The 24,158-nt window shown below is 41.3% G+C and overlaps 2 protein-coding genes across 10 annotated transcripts in view; one reads left to right on the top strand and one right to left on the bottom strand.

The window, feature by feature from the left end:
• Nucleotides 1-16,319, bottom strand: part of TANGO2 (transport and golgi organization 2 homolog) — a 35,558-nt gene extending 19,239 nt beyond the window's left edge. For 2 of the 4 annotated variants that reach the window (XM_009911005.2, XM_054172949.1), the window contains exons 1-3: nt 16,030-16,192; nt 6,018-6,139; nt 759-847 (exon numbers count right to left, since the gene is read on the bottom strand). In XM_009911005.2, the coding sequence (XP_009909307.1) occupies nt 759-847; nt 6,018-6,073 (145 nt within the window). In that variant the 5' untranslated portion in view covers nt 6,074-6,139; nt 16,030-16,192. The other 2 variants (XM_054172947.1, XM_054172948.1) reach the window with 2 other exon arrangements.
• Nucleotides 16,320-19,104: 2,785 nt separating this feature from the next.
• ARVCF (ARVCF delta catenin family member) overlaps nt 19,105-24,158 on the top strand; it is a 258,087-nt gene continuing 253,033 nt past the window's right edge. For 3 of the 6 annotated variants that reach the window (XM_054172818.1, XM_054172820.1, XM_054172823.1), the window contains exons 1-2: nt 19,113-19,545; nt 20,006-20,061. Coding sequence is in view for 1 of the 6 variants with exons in the window: in XM_054172823.1 (XP_054028798.1) it covers nt 20,059-20,061 (3 nt within the window). In the remaining 5 variants the exon portion in view is untranslated. Of the gene's footprint in view, nt 19,546-19,653; nt 19,692-20,005; nt 20,062-24,158 lie in introns of those variants that run through there. The other 3 variants (XM_054172817.1, XM_054172821.1, XM_054172819.1) reach the window with 3 other exon arrangements.

Genomic DNA, 24,158 nt, shown 5'->3' on the forward strand with positions numbered 1-24,158 from the left:
TTCAGAAGCAATGGAGCTCTAGTGCAGCAGGAGTAATTTATCCTCACAGGCCTCCTTGCCAATGACAATAACACATCGCATCAACGAAGAGCATTTGCAAAGTCAAAATCTTGCATGTAAACAATGGTTTGTCTTCCAGAGCATCATTTCTGCTTCTGAGAAAAGGCAGAAGTATTGATTATGCTTAAAAATGACTACAGCTGAATTCCCTTAGAAGCAGCAGCAGACAGCTGGGTGACTGTACTATCAGTTTAGCAAAATGTAGACACAAAAACTAATAAACTGATGGATCAGTACCTTGAATTATTCTGTAGCCTATAAATTATTAACCATCAACAAATTTGGGGTTTTTTCCCTTTCTTGAGGCTTGGTTTAATGATTTCAAATCACTATTACAGACAGTAAGTCTGTGGAATAATTCCACCCATTTTAAGAGGTATTTCAGTGTATCTGACAATGCTAAAGTAATCGTTTCTGATGGACAAATTAATCTGATCTCTTTCCACTGCACTGCTCAGACTGAAATCAGTTAAAGAACATTAAACTCAAAAACTCCACAAGGCATTAAAACACAAATAAGATAGTAATAGCACAACTCATCTTTCAAACTGCTGACATGTTTTCCACAGAAGTATAGGGAAGAAACGTCTTTCCTAACAGAAATGCACCACCACCACCACAATAACAAAAACTCCAGGCCATAATTCCCTTATAAATGGTAAGAAACCCACTGGAAACAGCAAGACATACATACATACCACTAAGGATCTCATTGCTGCTGTCCCAAAAATCGGCCGATTTGGATGGTCTGTGGTAAAATTCATCTCTATTAGCTGCTAGAATAAGCCTGGAGAACAGAAGAGGAAAAAGATACCATTACTCACAAACTGGAACTTCACAGTACAGGCAGGAACAGAATCCAATTCTTGCTGCAGCATTAGCTCATTTTAAGTATGAAACCATCCTTTATCCTCCCATCTCACCTTTATCACTCAAAGTTCAAATGACATCTGACAGCAGGCTGCTCTCTCGTCATCTTGAGACATCAGCAAGTCTATCTTGTGGCAATGGGGCAGCTATTATTTTTTAAAGAACAATACTTACAATGCAAAAGATTGAACTAAGCAGTCTTAGGATTCCTCCTCATGTGAAGTTAAAGCATAAAGAAAATGTAAAGCTAACCCACACATTTACAGGTAACATCAACAACAACGAAAAAAGCAGCAGCATGAGAGTAGGTTTTTGCTGGATCATTACTTAGGATCATGTACTCACTGTATTTTTTAACCTTTGACACCTAAAGCTCTGTTTATATGGTTCGAAGATACAAGACAGATGCTTTTGTCTGTAAGTACTCACAATGGGGCAGATTTGAGCTAGTCTCAAAAGTCCAGCCCCGTTGAAATTCATTTGAAGAAACCACAGCATGCTCAGGGAGGCAGAGAAGTGAAGGGGAAATGTATGGGTTTCTGCAACAGTGAAGAGGTATTTAACTGGGGCTTTTGCTCTCTGGGTTTTTTTTGGTGGTGGTGGTGGTTTAGGGTTGTTTTCTTTGCACATGTAGTTGCCTGCATAATCCGAGTCCTACCAGAACAGTAAGATGAAGTAGTTGAATTGTTAATGAGAGTCAGCCCTTGCAGCAGATAAACTATCAGCAGCCCTGGAGGCTACACATTCAGGAGGCAGGGAGAAGTTATGAAAAATAGTATGTAATTGAAAAATGATGCTGGATGAAATCCATTATTTATATTTAGAAATAAACACATCACTCTCCAAGACCAAGTGCTGTCCTGATAAAAAGCATGCTGTAACTCTTCAAAAGCCATGTATATTTTGATAAGTTTAGAAAACTTGTACTTCAATAATTATCTCTGTATATTAGTTATGATCATAAATGGCATCTGCAGACTTGAAAAAAAACAGATTCAATATACAACAGATTGAATATACAAGAGTATTAGTTCTTGGCCTTTGAAAATCAAGAAGTATTTATCTGTCCATTTCATCCAGCAGAAGTTATTCAAACAAAGTAATTTGTTTGGTGTACTCCTCTAGAGATCATACAAATGCCTCAACTGAATGGATGTTAGTCATTGCAGTAGCAGTTAGTGCTCCAACACTAAAGTCCAGGCTACTCTGACTGTGCAGATCTTCCATCTTTTCAAGTGAGAATATCAACATTTTCTGTTCTTCAGAAGCAGTGGAAGACAGTATCAGAAACTAAATGTAATGGCTCACTGCAGCATCAAATAAATACACAGTGCATAAATAAATAGCGGATTTCTATGCTGAGAATCAGCATTCAGACACTCCATTTTTAAACCTGTCATTTTGGAACTTACTTTTTCAAGTGTTTTTCGTCAGTAGAACAACCTCACCTGAGGAGCAGATAATGGATTTGACTGATCCAAGTAAAGGACAAAAGACCACTGTAACCCTAAGCATATGCTAGAGACTCAAGGCAACAGGTGACTGCAGACACACTTGTGCACTCCACCACACCACACCATGATCCAGCAGCTAGAGCTTCCAAAGTCCTGCTCATTATTACCCAGAAAATGACTTGCCTTTATTTCAATTGCAGATTGTGAGCATTCCCCATTCTCTCCAGCTAATAGTTAATTTTAATGAAATACCATCGTTCAGAAACCTGCAGATTTTCTTAACTAGTTTCCTATAACCTCAGTATCTTCTTGTCAGTTTTTCTCACTAGCTGCAGGCAAATTAAAATTAACACAGCAGAAGCCAAGTTTGCTACTGTAAACTGAAGTCAGGCCACACGATTTTCATTCTCATTTTTAAGCCACAGCACTTGGGAATCAATTCCAACAGAATCTCATTACTTAACTCAGTATTCAAATGTACTGCCATTTTCTGCAGGTTTCTGGACTTGCCTGCAAATTCATCTCTTCAAGAACAGTGTTTTTAAACATGATCAGAAGGTGCTCAGTTGCACATTAGAAATCCTATAGATAAGGCATTATAATCAGCTATAAAGAAAGTAAAGAAGGCAAACACTTCACGGCAGCCTTTCTGTAAGGAAGTGGCTTAGAATTTTGCCCAGAGATACCATCTATTAGCACAGCATATGTACATTTTAATCTTTCCAGTGCCTTTCAGACTTGCATTATTTCTGCTTTTCTAGTATTTGATCTGGCTTTCAGCTGGTTTACCCAATTTCTGTCATCTTGCTTGAATACCCTGTGTTTACCACATGCATCCTCCTGCTACAGATTTTTATTTAAACAGACGTCTCTACTGTTAAAAAATAGTTTGGTAGAAGTGCATTTCTCATTTCCTGAAGCCCCAATTATATTTTGCCTTCAATAACTCTTGACATGCAACCATGGGTTTTTTATAGTATATCAAGACTAAAAATAAGCAAAGTCTTTCTGGTGTGATTAAATATTCCCCATCTCAAGTTTAATATACAGCATTCAAATTTAGCACAAGGCTAGTATATAGGATTGCTATAATCAAAACATCTTCATTTTGTCTTATATGAAACATAATCATACTGAAAAGGAGCAGCATTAAGCGACCCTCATCTTCTAATAAACTGCAAAAAGCCTATTCAGCTATTTTTATAGCTGAAATAATTCAACTGTATTAGGACCTACATATTAAGATTTATTTTACTGTTGAGGCAGAGGGATGAAAACAGGAGAAATCATTCCATTAAAGCAATTTCCTACAATGTAATTCAGTTCCATAAAAAAAGATTGTGTGATTATAGCTCTGAAGCTTGAAACATGTATTTATTTGTAAGATGCACACAGTAGAGTTCAGAAAGATGTAAAGGCACTGTGTTACCTTTGACAGTAATAATGGACTACAATAAAGTAGTTTGTTACACCACACTAAACTTTACTACAAATGGGCCCGGAGAAAGAACACAGAGGAAAAAAGGTAGAACAGCAAGCTGCAAAGGGTACAGGAAGGTAGGTTCATTAGTGTATCACAAAGCTGAACTGTAAGCTTTTTGCTTAATTAGGTGCTCAGGAACATTGGCCAACATACTGCTCTAGGAACCAAAGTCTACCTGGATGGAAAACTCTCCTAAGTGTTATGGAGAACATCAGGTTGAGAAAGTTTATTAGCTACAAGACAGAGATGAGCACAGAGAGGTTTAACTTGATATAAGGGCTGTGGTACTGTTCAGAGAATTAGGAGGGCTGGGTGCCATTCCCAACTGATATTCAGACACACATCCTTCAGAAAGCTGAGCCAAAGGTGAAAAAAAAAACCTTAAAGGAGAGGAAAAAAATATATAGTTATTATGTGTTAAGGGAAAAAAAGGAGACTAAAGTAATGTATCTGATGTCTCCCCTTTCGGATGCAGCATGGCTAGATCAAAGCTAGACCGAGCTACTCAGGAGATTTTTCCGGCAAGGGGCTGGCAGGGTTTGAGCGACAGCCCCGGGCAGGACCGGTCAGCAAGGCGCGGCAGAGCCGAGGCGGCAGCGAGGGGGCGCTGCTCTCACCCAGCGCAGGCCATTGAAACGGCCCCGGGAGCGCCGGGACGGGCAGCGCCGGGAGCGGGGCGGGCAAAATTGCTGTGGCGAGGAGGGAAGAGCCTGGCGCTCCTGACCTAGTGCGGGATGTCGCTGCTCACCGCAGCGGGGCTGGACTACGTGACGGAGGTCCCTGCCAACCCAAACCATTCCACGATTCTATGAAAATCTGCCACCAAGAACACTATGGCCTGGCACTTAGCACTGAAACAAAGCAATTGCTCAAAGCAATTTATCTCAGAGGCATAAAAAAAAGCACTTAACAAAAGGTACAGAGAAAGTTAAATACAATTAAATATTCCTGAATTTGGGCCAAAACATCTCAACAATGCTTCCCGATTTTAACACTGAAAGCAACCTGCTTTCTGCTATAAATCAATAATTTCAATCTTGATGCAATTGTTTTTATAGCAAGTGAGCTACTGTAGGCTTTACTTTTAAATATTGATTGTGGCAGAAAGTTCTCTTGCCAAGAAAGTACAGTTTACATCCAAAGGTTTTTCCCAAGAGGCATCAAATTGATGAACCTGTCTTTTGCTAACGGGTAACACAAAGAAAGTCAGACCAAATAAATGGATATATTAATTCATCACCAGCCACATCATAAACAAACCCTCCTTTAAGGCCAATTCCAGATGCAGAAGGGAATGCACTCTATGGACAATTTAAGTTTTGGTTCTCATTTCTTTTCTTTCTATAGAATGGCATTTGCTACTCAATACAAAAGGGCAGAAAAACAAGACAGTGAAAGGCATGGTGATTTACTGAGCATCCTGACTGTTTCTGGATGAATACAAATACCTGTACCCCACAAAGTAATATGGAACCCATACAGTATGTATAAATACAGTGGGCAATAGAATTCTACAGCTTCCTTACTGCCCTGAAGTGCTATCTCTCTATTACATACTGAAGGTACTCAAAGATACTGATGTTCAATATGAACTTTTAGAATTAAGGGCTGTAATGAGCAAGAGAATTATTATCCTGGGCTGCATCAAAAGCAGCGTGGCCAGCTGATTGAGAGAGATGATTCTGCCACTCTGCTCTGATGAAACTGTATCTGGAGTATTGCATTAATGTATTTACCTTACTGAAAGAAGGGTACAGCTATAGCTGCTCCAACAAACATAATTCCTCTTGGTTTAAATGATAAAATAGAAGGCAGGATTTTCAAACTCTGGATTACAGTATTTAAAAGATTTGCTGTACACCACATGACAGACCACCAGCAAAAGATCAACAATTACAAAGCCCAGGTCCTCTGATTTAGTCTGAAAACTGAGGGTTCTCAAAAGGTTGAAGTCTTCCAGTGGAGAAAGTCAGGAAGTTAAACGTTACAAAAACATAACGGAACACATAATAGGGGCTTGAGTTTATAACTCAAACATTGGATACAAGAAGAACTTGTATATATATATATACATATATATATAAAAGAAACAAATGTGTGGAGGTTTTTTGTTGTTTGTTTGTTTTTCCCCCAATTCAAACCATCTTTACCTGTATGCATTTTTTGAAACTGGCCGGGGGTCAAATTTGAATAGAAGGATGCACATTGAAGAATTGATGCTTAAATCTTGCTTCTTCCACAAGGACTCAGTGCAAGGTCATTCTGTAATAGCCTAGAAAGTAAATGAAGATTATGTTATGCTGAAAATAATAAAAAGAAAACCTTGCTTCTAAACTGCTGCTTAAAGATTGAAACATTCTAACAGCTCACACTAAAAACAAATAAATAAAACAGGGCTTGCAAAATATACTTTTTTTTTCCCCCAGTGAATGGTTTACTAACAAAATTCTTATGGCTCTTATTAGCTGGGCTAATTCAGCTTTTTAGGAATGAAACAAGTATCAAGAAAATACTGACAAAGTGCTAACAATACATGAAGGAAAGACTATTATGTAGTTTTCTGTTAATCATCAATATTTGCCCCCCTTTTAAGTAAGGAAATATGCTTCTGTTTGAATAAAGAAGAAAATAAGACTCAAGCTGTTGTGGAAGAAAATAAAGCCTGATCTAAGACACTCCCAAGCCTATAAATAAAATATGCTTATCATTAAAGTCAAGGATAAAGTATGATTGTTTACCACCAGGAAAAATATCAGGTACCAACAAAAACCACACTAGACCATAGTGTACATTTTGATGACTAGCTTCCAGCACTTGTGGTATGTTTAAAATCCTGTCTGTGCTCAGATGGCATAACAAACGTGCTTTGGATTTCAAACCCACATTAACAGCTTTCAAATGTTTTGTGTTGCCCCAATGAAAAGTTTTCTGGTAATAAAACTGCAGCTCAATTCTTACTTTATGTTGCTGCTAAAATAATTATCAGAATGCTATCAACCAACCACACATAACCAAGTTTTACTGCTACTGAGAGCTTTTTCCATGCAAGAGTGTTCAAGGTAGGTGGACAGGGGAGTGGGACAAGCAGAGCTCAGTGCCACAAGGCTGGCTGAGCAATCTAGTGACTGAAGCAACAGCTGTACAAAAAAGTAGGACTTTTAATAATACTTCAGATATGTAGAAAGTGGCTCTCTTGCACTTAAATTTCCACATCATTTACCTGAAGAGATATCCAGAAATTTTGACTACATTTCATATTACCAGAAGCAGAGCTACAAGTGCAGCATTTATGCAGATTTTTTTAATTAACAGCTTGCCAGTAGCTGCTGGCTCCTGTTAAGTCACAGTTCAGCACTACAACTAGCCTGCTGTTGCTGTCATGGCACAAGTTCAATCCTGCAATCTAATATTCTGCAGAGACTCTTCTGTTGCAGGAAATGGAATAACTTAAACCAAGGTGCAACACTTCTGACATGCCTGCCAAGGCACAAGAAGATTTGTCAAAGGAGAGTGTGTGTGTATCCTTCCAATTTACAAAGTATTTGAAGCTCTGTGACAAAAGGGATGCTCCTCCCAAGGTGACTTCATAGTTCACCAGCTAAAAGCAACAATAGCCAACTTATCCCAACTATTTTCTGTTTAAGAGGTTACACAAAAAGGCATTAGAGAAAACAGAAGTAAATCACACTGCAGGATTTCTTCACCCCTAGGAAGTCATTCTCCAAGGAACTGCATTAGAAATTAATCCTAAACTGAAGATGCATATTTGAATTTTGGATAACTGATTTACTAGCCACATGTTTAAAGAGATCCACAGCCAGCTTCATTCAGCAAATCCAATCAGTTTTGAGAAGGTGTTATCACCACCCTCAGACTCCTGAGTTTTCAATAGGCTGCAATCATACTAGACTTGCACAACTGAACTGAAAGACTTGGATCTTCTACATAGAGATCTTGTTAGTTCTTCACAACATCCAGGATCTTGTACCCCAGCTGCTTGATATCACTAAATGTAAACAACACTGACCTGTTCACACCTTCCACTCCAACTCTTCAGAAATTGAAGCTAAAACAAAATTAGTCACAGTTCAGATCACAGAGCACAAATTTCCTAGAGCAACAGACAGTTTATGAACAGGAGCAGAGTGCCATTTCCTGATAATATAATTAAAACATAACACAACTCTTTTATACTTACTTTTTTTACTTGACATTTCTGATGCTGTTCAGATATCCAGGCAGTATCTATATGCCATACCTTACCTCAGTTTCTTTATTCAGGATATCATTTATTCTAGCAGAAGGGCTTTAAATTACAGTTCTTCCCATTAATTTCTCCTCTGCAACATTATATTGTTCTTTATTCTGCACCAGCTACCTTTCTTTCAACCTTGTCTGGTCTCTGTCCAGAACCATTTTGGTTCAGGTCCTTCTCCACCTCCAAACCTGCTCTGCCTTTAAATATTTGCTTTGTCATTGGACTTTTGGTTTTTTCCCTGTTTGGTAATTTTTCTGTGCACAGAGAACATGGAAGATGGGTTTCTTCATGGCTCAGGTTCTTCAGCATGATTACTGTGCAGCCAAATGTAGTCAAGAAGACTTACTTCTATTCACTGTACAGCATCTTCCAAACAGGTCCCTACTACACACTTGTCAGTCCAACCAGCCTAGTGGATGAACTAAACACTGGCTAACTGCAGGACCCCAGAATATCATCAAGTCTGTCAGGTTCTTCTCCCCATTAGAAGGCTGGGCTCCTAAAGAATCTTCCCAGGGATGCACAATCCTGTGTCACGCAAGCCTCTAGTGAAGCTGGGGCAAGTAACAGGTTCTACTCATTCCCAAATGAGGCAAAGCTCAGTGGCTATTGTTTATATAACAGTGCATAGGCTACACAGAAATCCAACAGCAGATTTTTTTTTCCTACCTAAAGGGAATCTTTTTGCTGAAGTCATCCTTGAAGAGAGGCTCAAATTAGGACAGATGAGACCTTTCAACCCTCACCCCCAACATTACAAGCAGAACAGTGCAATAAATGTCAAACTAAGAAGAGAGGTTTATTTTAGCTGACTGATTGCTACTGTTCTGTTCCTCAAGCAATCTTCTCACAGACAGCTCCACAAGTAAATGGAAGTGGCACTCCATCATTGGCAACAACTTGACTGAACAAATAATTGGGAGCAGAAGGAATGTCAGTGAACAACTATGCTGCACTAGGCTCAAGGCTGGGCAAGACTTCCTCCTTCCTACTGTAAGTTTGGTAGATGACAGCTTCTCCTCTCTCCCCAAGCCCCAATATCTGAACAAGAGTTGCAGGTCATATTTCTAAATATACTGTAAGTTACTGCACCCCCAAAAAAAAGCACCTCTACCAAAAGAATGCTAGAGTCCAGTTATGCAAATTTCAGTTTTACAGTTCAACTCTTAGGTTTATCTTTTCCTTTTCTCCCCAGTCTGAGATCCTACGGGGGATGTACACTTTTTGTCTGTGAACCAGAAAGCCACCAGAGCCAAGCATTAGCCAGTGACTCATATGACACATTGATGATGCCAAAAGGATCAGAATTAATGCTAGAAAAATACTTGCAAAAGAAGCAGCAACACAAGACTGATCCTAACTATGGCTCTGAGAATTTGTGCTGCAAATATCTTCCTTGGAGGCCCACCAAAAAAATGGACAGATTATTTGCCTTCTATTTTAGCAAGCATAATCTCAAAGAGGTTTAGTTTGTTTTTAAGTCATGTGCCAACAAGCTATATATATATATATATAAAATAATCTAGATTGAGTGATTTCTTGCCTGTTTGTTGAGCAACTTGTTATAAAAGTAGGAGAGTGACTTACAATTCAGTTGAATAAGCAGTTCCATTATAACTACAACTTTGCACATCCTTTGGAAGGCAAAGGGATACAGCTTCTATGATCAAGGCTGTATTACTGTCTGCCTATCAGAAATTAACTACTGTCCATAAACCACATTGAATACAATGCATTAATAGTGGTCATGAAGCAAGCAGTACACTAGAACAACACTGTACACTACTGGTCACTGCTCCCTGCTTTACAAACTGTGATAGCTTTGTTCTCTTCACCTTTTCCTCGGTGTGAGCATCAAGATTGACATTTGTGCATATTGAGCCATGCCAGACTATTTCAGAAATAACACTCATTGAAGAGATCCCTTTCAGCTCCCCAGTTGAGAGGTGCCCATTTGCAACATCAGCATGAATATGGTAAGTAATCCTTAAAACTTTTCTTTTTTTTCTCTTGATAAAGTGCAAAGAAGCCCAGTTGGTGAAAGCAGGGAGATAAAATACAACTTTAATGGGCAGCTTTCCCTGACTACTCTTGCTGACCATGGAGAGATGGCTCCCAGTATTCATTATGTGGCCTGCCAGATAATTAAATTGATTACTCAAAAAAACCCAACAACCAAAACCAATCAAACCAACCAAACCACCCACACACACACCCAAAACCAAACCAAAAAACCCAACAAACCACAACCAACCAAATCTGTTCCTAATTTATCACTTATAGGACTACTGTTTTAATAAACAGGTTTCAGGCTCCATTAGCTGATTTATTGAATTCCCTCCAAATAATCAATTCAGTCCAACTGTTAGTGCAAAGTTACTGAGCAACAGAGCTTACACAGAAACTGCCAGTCAGGAAACAGCAGCAGAGTGAGTTTGTAACGCTCACCACAACCATCTAGAGGGACAAGTATTTTCAACACTTTGATGCCTTTCTACAATCCACATTCATTGTTATTGGGTAGCACTGCTTTGACAGAAGTATCTTTATGTTCCCCATCAACCCTCTTTGGTGTTTGAACAGTTCTTTAAGCGAAATTTCTGCTTTTAGTGACTCTGAATATCAAAACAGGATTACTTCTCTTGGGGTCCACCTGCTGGCCTTGAAACAAGCATAGATGTTTGAGGTCTTACATAAAGAGTCTGACCTTGTATTTATGTATTAGTTTATTTATTTACTTTCTTTTAATTTTCAGACAGAAGTGTTTAAGCCAGGTAAAATAGCACTACCCTTTAAAACAGCAGCGATACTTAATTACCAAAGGAGGCCACCAATGTATTTTGGTACCTTCTTCAATGGAAGATGAGATTGCATAGTATCATAGTATCAGTCAGGGTTGGAAGGGACCACAAGGATCATCTAGTTCCAACCCCCCTGCCATGGGCAGGGACACCCCACACTAGATCAGGCTGGCCAGAGCCTCATCCAGCCTGGGTTTAAACACCTCCAGGGACGGCGCCCCAACCACCTCCCTGGACAACCCATTCCAGGGCTTCACCACTCTCATGGTGGAGAACTTCCTCCTCACATCCAGCCTGAATCTCCCCACCTCCAGCTTCATTCCATTCCCCCTAGTCCTATCACTACCTGAGATCCTGAGAAGTCCCTCCCCAGCCTTCTTGTAGGCCCCCTTCAGATACTGGAAGGCCACAATTAGGTCACCTCAGAGCCTTCTCTTCTCCAGACTGAACAGCTCCAACTCCTTCAGTCTATCCTCACAGGAGAGGTGCTCCAGCCCTCTGCTCATCCTGGTGGCCCTTCTCTGGACACCTTCCAGCACCTCCATATCCCTCATGTAATAGGGGCTCCAGAACTGGACGCAGTACTCCAGGTGGGATCTCACCAGAGCTGAGTAGAGGGGGAGAATCACCTCCCTTGACCTGCTGGCCACACTTCTCTTGCTGCAGCCCAGGATCTGCTTGGCTTTCCGGGCTGCAAGTGCACACCGAGAGCTCATGTTGAGCTTCTTGTCCACCAGCACCCCCAAGTCTCTCTCCTCAGGGCTGCTTTCCAGCCAGTCACTGTCCAACACCTGTTGGGTTTTTATACCCAGGGCTGGATGTCAGCCTTAAAATCCTTAAATAAAAGCATATTGTAAGCCTGACTCAAATTTGGATATTCTGAAATGTAAAACAATTAATAAACATCTAAAGAAAAAAGATTATGTCATAAACCATATGTATAATACATCTATAATGTGCTTATGTCGCAGACATAAGTGCATAATATTGCATTTAAAAAAATCTTTATACAACTGTCATTTTTTGAAGTTCATATTCACATAAAAGAGGCTGCTGCAACTATGAGGATGAGACAAGCACATTGTGCAGAGCTGCCATTACAAACCAGACGTGCTAAGCTCAGTCTTCTCATCATTCACCTGTACTTTGCCACAGATCAAGGAGAGAGAAAGATGAAAAAGATAAGGTCAGCACTGGCGTCCACACTTGCAACTTGATCCTACAGCAAGTCCAAAGCTTGATCAAAAGCTGACTCTCTAGCTCCATTTCCATAGAAAATGTGTCTTCAGAACTATCCTCAGAAACGCAAGAAGCAGCTTAGTTAAATACCAAAGGCTAAGTGGTGGCGTAACACATGCCTTGTGGTTTTCTTTTGTGAAGACAATACAAGCCAGAACATGCATACTGCACAACAGATATGGTCCACAGAATGAGGGGAAAAAACACTCTACGGTGCAGACAGTGAAGATTTGATGCTTTCTGGATAATGAGCTTTTACAAAATCCAGTCTGATTATTCCTAGTCAGTAAAACAACAGCTATCAAGGATTAAATAATAGCAACAATCTCCTCTTTCTGTAATATGTTTCTAGTTTGCTAACTTATGCCTAATACACACAAAGCAGCTTGACAAAAATTACAAACATCCTGTAATTAGGCATTCTGCTCCAACTGGCACTACTGATTTGGAAATGACATTCAAGTAGCTAACATTCTTATTGTGTGCTACTGTACTCTGTCAGACAGTACAGTGTGTTGTTTTGCTCATTTTAATGATCTGTTAAAAGCCTGAGTGGATACATGCCAGCACAAGGTAGCGTTTAGAGGGACTATCAGGAGACCAAACCATGATAGATTGTGTATGTTCTTTTCATAGGGTTCTACCATCATTTGGTTGATTAGAAGCAATCAGTTCACAATTTGGCATAAGCCCATTTTACCCTTAAGAACTCCCAGTAGCAGCCTTTGAAAAATGAAGCCATTTGTTATGTATTTTGTTTTCATAAATGAAGCATCATAAATAACATCTGTCAGCTACCACAGTGATCTCAATTGCTTCTCCACTGATTCAAAACTGTTGTTTAGGTGCAGTCTAAGAGAAAGCTAAAGAGCATAACTCACTGGGTTCTAATAGTTAATGTACTACAATAGTATCTTGTGATCAGCAGAGTCTAAAACTATTTTACTACTTCTAATGTTGTCCAAAGGAAACTGAGCACTACACTCTTCAAATGCCTATAAAATTGGATGCATTTTCTTTCAGTAGTGGAATCAGAATGTTTTTTTTTTTAATACCAAACTTTAAAATCATGGAAAATAAGAGATGCTTGAGAGTTTTTAAAAGTTATCTACCTTTTTTCCCCCCATAGAAAAGTGTCTCACGACTGCCTTCTTTAAAGCATTTTACTGGTTTGCTTTTGCATTTCCCAGCTGTAGTACATGCTCCTGCATACTAATATTGATAATTAATGATAAAGATGTGGTAGGATAGCTTCACGATCTGATGCCTTTCAGGTTGCTCTATATAAAGAAAAATTTTAACTAACCTAAGGTTTGTAACCATACCAAGGTGAAGAGACAGTCTTCACTGCAAGAGACAGCAATGTGAAGTGGAGCAATTATGGAATCACAGAACATAATGTGTAGAGTGCATGCCATTCCCAGGTTTAATGAGCTAATTTTATTTTCAGCTGCTCAATTTCTCTCTCTCTGGCATCTTATTGGATAAAGTCCACTGTACAGCTCCCAAGAGAAACAAAGACCAGTAAACATCACCTTTCCCCAAAACCAAGATTTAAAAACATTTTCAAGAGATGAAGTAAAACAACCCTTTCCTCCAGTTTCTCAAGAGGGCAAGCTTTTCCTGTGCCACAGGTCTGCAGACTGTCTTTTGTTAGAATTCTTACTCTTTTTAGGCCAAGACTGCTGATTTTAGCTTTTGTAACACTTGACTTTTCTTCAGGGAGGAACCATTCAGCTAGGAATCATTCTTTTGGGCAAGGAAATATCTTTTCCATTTCTTATTTACAGAAAGTCTATGTTACAAGCAGTTGGAGGAAATACTTAGTGGAATAATCATATATACTTGCTCTGTTCTTATACTCCTCCCTAGAAGTGTTTCTCTAGGCCCTCCCAGAGAAAGATACCAATCTGTTTAGACCTTTGACCTGGCCCTGTATTGCTGGTTTTAGATTCTTAAGCTTAATTTCCTGCGAAGGAAGGGCTGCAATCATCACTTATATATCACTTATATGTCCTCACACCTTACACACACAAGCCCACAGCAGTTAAGGAGATGAAAGAAGTACTGCAAGTATCTATCCTTGCTTAAAAAACATATTCATTCCTTTCAAGACAGCAGATAGAAAATGAGCACTGCAATACAAAAAGAGCTTCAAAGCTTATTGCTTTGAGTTAAAAATAATCCTTCTAGGAGACATGAGGCAAGAATAAAAGAATTGTATTAGTTTTACTGTTAACAAAGTTATTTAATGGTAATTTTAATGTGCTCTTTAAAAAAAAAAAACATGGCCATGAAAATAATGTGGCTGACCACCATCAGCATTCAGCAGGTTCACTTGGAATTGCTCTCACAACAGCAATACCAATGTCTAGGCCTACTCACTCCACTGCAGGTATGGTACATGGCTGGCTGTTTCTACACTCAAGAGTATCATTGCTATGATGGTAGACATCCTATTACTGAGTCCAGAGCAAGTGGAAGTAAATAACAAGAGAAGTACACAACTGCATGGAAGCATTGCTGAACATACCAGAACAGTTATAGAGGAAAACACTAGCCCAGCCTTTAGCCACCTCACTTAAGGTATTAACTGAATATTTTTAATGAAAGTAAATGGCAAATTGGCTTCAGTTAAAGCCCAGATACGTGAATCTCTGTATAGTCAGGATCAATTCAGTCAAGCTGCTGCTAAGAACTATGAGAAGCCCAAATGCAACTCAACTACAATAAATAAATAATGAATTTAAGTGAAGGAAGTCAAGTTTGTGTTACATATTTTAACTTTTAAAGCCAGCACAATGCACAGAGTGAGCTAGTGGTCAGTATGCCTCAAGCCTGTGTCCTGTTGGCATCTGTGGCCGTTTGACGCTGTGCCTTTAAGAAAGGGGCACACTGGCTAAATGTTTGTAAAATATTTTGGTATTCTAAACGAATTTCATTGGCCAAGGATTGTGGGAGGTCAGATTGGACCCGGGGGAGCTGGGAACTTTCTCTCAGTCTTCCTTCCTTCGCTGTCCTTCTCGGCTGGATCTGCTTCTGGGATTCTGGCCAACTAAGATAAGATACTAACTCCCTGTGCAAGGCCTTTCTTCCTTTCCTGCCCTGTTAACCGTCCACATCTCTTTTCTACCTCTTTTGGGGGAGAAGGGAGGTAGGAGGGTGAAGGGGGTACAGGGGGAAGCCCCCTCTGTGGGGGGTCTGGTTTCTGGTTGAGTTCATTTGCTGTATATTCCTGTATATATTGTAAAATACCTGTATTTGTTGTGTTACATAGAATCTGTTTCCTTGTAAAATACAATCTCATTTCTCCGACTGGGTTTAGCCGTGGTCTCTTTCTCAGTGGGGGAGGGAAAGCAGAGCCTTTCCTTTCAAACCACCACAGCATCATACAATCGCAAAAGCAATCTCTCAAAAAAACTCACCCCCATGTTTTCAGCACATACGAACTGAAGTACCTGTGACTGCTTCTTGACAATCTGCCCCCAGAGGATCACCACATGGTAAAATTACTTTATTAGACTCTCATATGTGACACAAGTACCAACTAGCCACCTCCAGCGCAAGAATGAGATGCCGTCATATAACCACAGAAAAAAACAAATGCGGTGGGTGACACTTTAAAATATGCCAGTAATTGCTCTTGGGTAAATTTCGGACAAAGTTTCTCGGGTGAAAAGTGCTGTGCAGTAGTGCTCTCCTCTGCGCCACTCGCCGTGAGGGGAGGCCATCACCACTGCTACGGAGCGCCGGGGTGGGAGGGACCCACAGGCCCCCCGCTACCCGTGGCACGCATAGCCCCCACCCCGTTCGCAAACCAGGAACCCCTTAGCGCCCAGCCACGTTGCGCCCTGGGCTCCCCACCTGTGACAGACAGAGGATCGAAGCTATTTCTGAGCCTGACCCCCTCGCCTCCCACCGAAGCGCGAAACAGGCGAGGAACCAGCCCGAAGTGACTCTGCCAAGACGTTACGGGAGAATGGGTCCGGGCCGCACGACCTCACCAATCCCCGCAGAGAAATGGCTCCACCAACCCCTTCACACTCACCCAGCGCCCGCTGCGGACACCAGCACATCCCCACCACTCCGCTTCCGGGAGCGCAGGCTGTTCAAAACAACGCCCACTCCAATTGGCTCCGGGTGCCCCGTCCCCCGCATACTATTGGGGGACGGATGCCCCGCCTCCTCTCCTCAAGCTGTCATTGGCTGGTTCGCATAGAGGTGCCCGGTGGGCACTGCCCTCTCCCTTTCTCCTGTAAGAAGGGTTGCAGGCTCCTGCTACCCTCCCGGCTCCGCGGCCTGCAGCCACTGCCTGAGGAGGATCTGGCCAGGGTGCTAGAGGCACTCCACCTCCACCACTGTCATGTGCCATCTCCACCATGGCAGATTGGAGTAGTCACCTCCACTACTGGGCAGTACGTGGGCTGGTGCTCGGCTGCCTCAGCCTGTTTCTAGTACAATTTCCTTCCAGAAGCTTGCTCTGAGTGTCAGAGGCCTCATGTCTCTGAGGACCTCTACACCCAGGACTGGGCTGTTGATAATGATTTTGGATGTAGATACCTACCCACTTCTTGAATAAAGTCACTGGATGGGCTGCATGTTAACATGACTCCGTGTAGGAGAGACTCCATTTCCAAAGGCCCCAAAGTCATTAAGCCCAGAGCTTGCAACGGTGTGAATTCAGGCCATCGTCTTGTCCTTTCACACTGAAATATCAACATACATGATTTGGGAGGAGCGTTGTGTGCATAGTCATGTATGTTCAGTATGTACTCATTTTTGCTCATCAGCATATTGAGCATTATCAACTTTAACATTTAAAATTGTAGTTAATTTTGCAAAGGTCTTTGCTTGGGCACCCTGGTACTCAAAATCTGTTTTGAAGTTGTGTGTTTATGTTATTTTAGCCTTGCTTCATCAGTTTTAGCCAAAACAGGGCAATCTTATCTTCATAAGACTCCCTCCTTCAGCTCTTTGGCAGGCCAGCTTCACTGATCTGCATTTAACACAAACACCTGCTTATTGTAAATTACCTTTGTCCCAAAGTTTGTTAAATCAACTTGCCTTCCTCTCTCATGGTAAGCTAGGCAGTTATCCCACACTCTCTGTGGGGTTAAAACTGAGTGGCGTTGGCTTTTACTGTTTTTTTTCATTTTTTAAATATGTATGGGAATTTGGAATCACTTCAGAGTGATTCCATAAAAACATTAAAAAATGTTTTTTTATAAGGCTTCACAGAAACAGCCTGCTGCAAGGATTTGTGAATACTGGATTTTGTGGACATTCAGACTCTTCCCTCTATTTTTTTGTGTCCACTTTTCGTTCTGCATACAACAGCTTGGTTATTGTTGTCCCTTTTAGACCCTGTCCCAGGGGATCTGTGTATAGCTCCCATTGTTTGTCAGACTTGAATGGTCTGATCCCAAGTAGCTGGTGACTCTGTATCCACTTTAAGGATCTTTAATGAAGAGAGTGATACTGGCTGTTGGCACAGAACCTCTATTGGTGAAAGACAACAAAACAAGCAGAAGCTTAGTGAAAAGCTTATGGAATTGTTTTGAGTTAGTCTCAAAAACTAAGGGTCCTGACATTTGTTTAAAAACTTTGATCTTCCTTTTTTAAGAGCTGGAATGCATTTTTTTTTGGCTGCATAAATCATAACTTAAAAGGATTAAGTATCTTTTCCCTCAGAGCTCTCAAAAAGTATTTTCTAAAGACGACAGGGCAGTTTTTTTGAGATCAGTTCTTGCACTGATCCTATTCGATATCTTTATCAATTGTCTAGATGATGCAAGATCTTTTCCAGTAAAATCTGTAGTTTAGTACATAGCTGGATAATTCACATGACTGATTGGTTACAGAATAATCAGATGTGCTCAATTATATCATTCCTACAACAATAAGATGCATTTTAATGGTCACAAAATTCAAGCAAAGGCACCTGGAAACAAAGAATAGGGATGGGGGCTAGCTTGACAAAAAGTACTTCAGAGAAGAATTTAACCATTACAAGTATTTCAACATGACCTTTTAGGGTAATACTGTGGTAAACTTGACTAATGTAATCCTTTAATGTAGAAAATAAAGAATGTATAAAGAGGAGACAGGGGTGTGATACTGCCTTTGTCCACAGCACTGCTAACATGCAACGCTGCACCATTTCTGACACCCATGATTAGGGAGGAGGGATTAAAAACGCTAGAAATAATCCAGACGAACATAAAAAACAATGAAGGGGATGGATAACGAGATATAAAATTAGGGTGTAGGAAGCTCAAGCCATTCAGCTTATCCAGGAGAAGCTGTGAGGTGACATCACAGCACAGAGACCACTGCAATGGTGAAAAGGTCAAGTTAGACAAATCCGTGGGGATCACGGGCCAGCATTACCTGGCTGCACTGCACCTGACGAGCCCTCTGTCACAGCACGCACTTCGGACATTGGTTGGGCCCGGAATATCTCAGTTTATAGATGTGAGAAGTACTCTCTAGTATCCCGAGACCAGGACGGTATTGCATATCGGTAGGCTCAGTGATGCAGGCCGTTTAGTGCCGTTTCTCCTGCCCATCCACTGAAGTGACACAATGGTCCCTGGTGCTCCAGCCGAAAGCGCACCGTCAGCGCACCCCTGTACCAGGCGCGCAGCCCATTCCCGCTGCCGCACCGCACGGCGCTGCTCCCGCCGCCCGCGGCCGCCTGGCGCGCTGCTGCCCCGCGCGCCTACCGAGGGGCCGGGTCGCAAGCGGACGGACAGTCCTGCTGGCCAATGCCGCGGGAGCGCCCAGACACTGACCGGAGAGGGGTGGAAATGCACCAATGAGACTTTGGTTGCTAGGCGCGATCGCAAAGGAACCTCCCAATAGGAAAATTCGCGGCGCGGGAGCAGCACGCCGGTTTGTGTGTCGGCCGCAGATAGGCAGCGCGAGGCAGGGGTCGGAGACCGTTGCCTTGGCCATGGGGCGGCGGCAGATGAGGACCCCTCTTCTCTTCCGCTAGTACTTTCCCTCGAGGTGTGAATGTGGAGGGATGATAACGCCCTGCTTTAAAAAGAGTTGGGCAGGCGGTACCGAGGCGGGCTGAGGGGGGAAATGCGTTCCCCGCTGCCTCTGGGTCTCTCCTGAGGGACGCTTTGCGGGCGGTTGTTTTCCGGAAAGTAGTTTGGGAAGGGCACGCATTTTTAAGCCTTGCCCTTGGACCTTTTTTCCGGAGTGGCTTTGGGGGCGTCGGGAGGACTGTGCTCCCCCAGAGGTGGCGAGCAGCCAAGCCGGGGCGCGGAAGCGGGCACCCGCAGGCCTGATGGCAGCGAGTTAATGCGCTTTGTAGAGAGGCGACGTCCCCCGTGCGCGCTAAAAACGCAGCCAAAAATCATAGTAGAAAAGGTAAATGCAAGAAAAGGGTTAACGATTGCTTCCACCTCCCCCTCCTGCCCCCGGCTGGATAAAGACGGTCTTGGATACCCTTTGTAAATAGGAATGTGGAGGTGGGAGGGGAAATTCAGCCTGACTCCGTCTACTATGTTGTCCTGGTGGGTAAGAAGGCGATACAGAGGCTGCTGCAGCCGGGTGCTCTCCTGGGAGAATGCGCGGGGGCACGGACGCGCCTTCCGCGGGAGCCGGGCACCCGCGGGGCTGCTCCGGGGCGGGGAGGGCGTGAGCGGCGGGCGGGGAGCACCGCGGCGGGGGCTCCCGCTCCCGGGAACGGGGAGCGACAGAGGAAGCGAGGGGTTTTCGTTGATACGCTGCCCAGCGGTTGCTGAGTGTTTTATTGAAGAGTTGTTCTTTTTTTTCCTTTTTCTTTTTCTTTTTTTCCCCCCTGTGTGGTACAACTGCCTTCTTGAAGCCAGCAGGAGCGAGGAAAAGAAGCTGAGGACAGAGAAATAGAAGACGGAGGAGATGGTGAGCAGATCGTTGGGTTGCGGGGGGGGGGGGGAAATGAATGAGGTTGCCAGGCTGATTTTCTGTGAGCGGTTCTTGCTGGGTGCAGTACGTTTGGGATGATTTTTGCATCATGATTGCCGACTAGCCTTCTTTGTTTGCTAAACATTGTTGTTTAAGGTTTAACAGCGTTCATCAGTTTATTGTGAGATGCGCAACGAGGAGATGATGTATATGAATAGCTAAAATTACATACGCAAGCCACACACACCAGCAGCCCCTAAACAAACCAGCGTTATATTAATCATGCAATACGATGGGCAGTTCTTGTCATGGAGGGAAGTCATTGCTCAGGTTATTTGTGGCATCCATAGGAGATGAGTCTCTTTGTAGCAAAGACCAAACAAAATTAGCCTGTTTATTCACAAACATGAAATCCATTATAGACTTAAAAGCCAAAGTTAGTTGTTGATTTTTTTTTCTTTCCATTTCCCTGCACTACTGTTATATGAGATTAAAATCTAATGTTTGCAAAACTTGATCGATTAACTCTTTAAAATGTTGACTTCTAGTATGCAAATAATAAAGACTTTTCTACCGTTTTTTCTCTCTCTCTTTATTTTTAAATGTAGGCACTTGTTTGCATATGTGGAAGGGGGAATTCTTAGACTTTGCTTTTTACAGTGTAGTGTTGTGTCTTAGGCAGGTCACAAAACAAAATGTGGTTCTTTGCATATTAAAAACCCCAACCTCTAAGCAGATTATTTTATATCAGGGGAAGACCTGTTTTTATACTAATAACATGTTAAACACCAGAATCAAATTTGGGGGGAGGGGGGGAATTCCTCCCCCCCACTATTTTGTAATAGTGGAATACTTAATGGTAAAATCTGTGATTCTAAAGGACAGAATAATGACATTGGCTGATTGTTTCTTATGGATGAAGTGCTGCAGTCTGTATTAAGTACATTAGCCCTTTAAGGTTCCCTAAATTTAAACACGGTTTGTTTACAGAATTGTGCAGGACAGCATAGTGCAGTAGTAAAACCTGACATTTTTGTGTCTTTAGCAATGTTGCAAGGCACTGCAAAAAAGAAAAAAAAATGCAGCTTCATACTAAATCTGCTTTGGGGGAAAAAAAAAGATTTGTTAAAGTAAGGGAAGATGTACATGGCAACTAAAGTAACTGGAAGGGCTGGAGACTTCGGAGTTTCTGTAGCAAAAAATAAGTTGTAAACTATGCTGTGATCTTCTTCATGCAAAATATTTGGTTGGATGGCTGTTAAATTTATTTGAAGCAACATCCCTGAATGCTTGTCTGAAATATTTAAATTACATGCTCCATTAGGCAACTGGATTTATCTTCCCATTGCTTGGCTGAAAGAATGTATGGGGAGGGCAAGGTTTAGAGGGACAATGCATTTTGACTGCATAGTTGCACTGCATAGTTTATCTTTGTGTGTTGTTCAGAAATGCATAGAATGTGTTTTAGTTGACACTGGTGATCTTTATAAAGTTGACTGCTGATTTTATGCCATAGTTGCTGTCAACACAAATAACTGAATTTTAATACAGCCATAGATTTAAGCTACTATTTAGCTAGAATGGATACAAAAATAGTTCCCTTCTTTGATTTTCATCTCTTCAATCAAAATCTCTGCAATGGAATTTAGGCTTAGCAATTCTTTAATGTTGGACAAACTGGTAAGAGTTACAAATAGAGAGACTTTGCCATTGTAAGTTAGGGTGCTGCACTAGAAATGGCAAAATTCCTGCCTTTTGCTTGTACTTCACATTTTTCACAAACTGCAGTTTAGAGAAGATGGTCTTCTTATCATGAAGACCATCTGCTTGCATATTACAGTTATATAAAACTAAGCTTCTGTATTTGATTTTTATGTAATGCAACAGATAATTTCTGCAAAATTCTGGATCTTGGTTAGTGTCAGAATTGATACACTGTGAGGAAACCCTGTTAGATTTTTCTGTGCTACCGGGTTTATAATTTGTTGCTTTTAATATTTTATTGTGTGAGTATAAATCATTGACAGAAACATTGTAAACAAATGCTGTAGCAGCTGAGTGTGAGGTTATGTTTATATCTTTGCCGGTTAACCTGACTATGACAGGGTCTTGTCTAGTCTGAGTGCATTCTGTTCCTAATAGCCATCGCAGTAATCTTCAAAGCAGAAAGAATAGATCAAATTTTTGACATTCTTACCCATCTCTACAGAAGGAGTAAAAAGGCCACATGGATACGGATAAGGAAAGAGTTTATCAGTTGTGTTGCATGCCTTGTTCAGCCTTCATATGAGTCACCTGAAAATTAGCACTGAGATTTCTGTTAAGATTAAAATCTCTGTGTTTTTAGAAAAGGTGTTCTTTCCATAATGCAAAACATGCAGAGTATGCATGTAACTTGGTAAACATCATCTTCAGGAGAAGGCAATAGCAACATAATGGGATTAAGCAACAAAATAAGATCAAGGACATCTTGGAAGCACTCTTAAATTTCAGGTAGGATGTGGTCTACTTGTGTGCTGAAGCAAGAAAGACAAAACCCTATCTCAACATCTGAATTAAGTAGCAACCATCTTACTTAGTGGTTTGTCTTTCCCTCAACTATTTTGTCTAGAAGCCAAACCCAAAAGCTGTGGTGCAGGTTTTTAGTTTCTTGTTTCTTCTTTTTGCTCTTACTCTTGCATTTCACAGGCAATCCAAGCCAAGCTATAAAGCCATTTCTGTTTCTGTATGCTGAGGTTCTAAAGGTCTAATGCATTGGGTTAGATTGTGTTCATTTTAAATAGCGTGTAAGAGAAATAACTAATTCTAGTAATTATGTTTGCTTTTCTGCAGCATTGTAAGAACAGGCAGCTCAATTTAGGAATGCCCAGCCTTTTGAAAGGCTGGCAGTCAACACTTCAGCAGGCACATTTTCAAGAAGCATCGTTTTTGGTGTGTGTTACATAAATGGCTAATCATTTAATGGCAAGTGGACAGCATCATTAATTTGTACACACTACATCAAGCAAAGTATCATACTAGAATCCTTATGAGAACTCATTGATTGCTTCTGCATCTCAGAATAGTCTGACATAATTGGCCCACCAAAAACCATGCCTTTCTTGGAACATCATTTCATCCCGGGGGTGAAAAAAAATAAATAAATGTCCAAGAGACCCAGTAGGGATGTCTGTTTGGCTGTCTTTATAAAATATTGTACTCATGCTTCCATTTAGTTAATGAAGCTCACATCTAGTCACTAGTCATTCCTACAAAGAACATGACTGACTGTATTTTCTGATCATAGTTGTCACTATTGAAACAAATGGCCTCTTTCTGAAAATAATGAACCTTAGCTAAGTAAGGGACCATTATACCCTCAACATGACTAGCTTTATTGAGTTATTATTTTTTTTATGTTAATGATTGTTTTATCAGATTCTGTAAAAGTTGATACTGTATTACACCCTCATCTTTTGCTATGCAGTTATGTTTTTGTTGTCCGGTCTGGACAGAATTGATGGAAATAGAACCAACTTTAGGTGTCTCTTATTTGGAACCAGTTACGAGTGGCTGGCTGCAATGAAGTCAAGGAATCTGCTAAATAATGGTGTTCAAAATCAGGCCCTCCAAACAGTTAACCTAGAAAACCAAAATTGGTGGGTACTTCTAGAGATACCTAAACATGTCTCAGGTATAGGCTTTTTGCCTAGATAGAAAATACTTACTAGCAGTAGCACACTGAGGAGAGAACCTGTGAACCTGAGTATCCGCAGTTCTGCCATCTCTCCAAATACCTCTTTGTGAGGGATCTCTTGGACTGATTTTGCAGGTCTTAATCCTCTGTAATCAGCTGATATTGGTAACCAGGAGACAAACTGAATTTTTTTTTTTTTTTTTTAATATAGAGTATAACCAGAAAGAGCAAAATTGTATTGTTTACGTCCCAGATTCCAGGCTGAGTAGCCCAAGAAAATAATGTTCATCCATCACTTATCTTAACTGTGATAATGCGGCATTGCAGGCTGCTGAGATCCATTAAGAGCACATGGGCAGAATGGGCTACTCTGCTTCACTCTCCAGTCTGTACTGCACTGGGAAGGCAGTTCTCTTTC

This window comes from Dryobates pubescens, chromosome 25 (genome assembly GCF_014839835.1).
Source record: "Dryobates pubescens isolate bDryPub1 chromosome 25, bDryPub1.pri, whole genome shotgun sequence".
Taxonomy (NCBI): Eukaryota; Metazoa; Chordata; class Aves; order Piciformes; family Picidae; genus Dryobates; species Dryobates pubescens.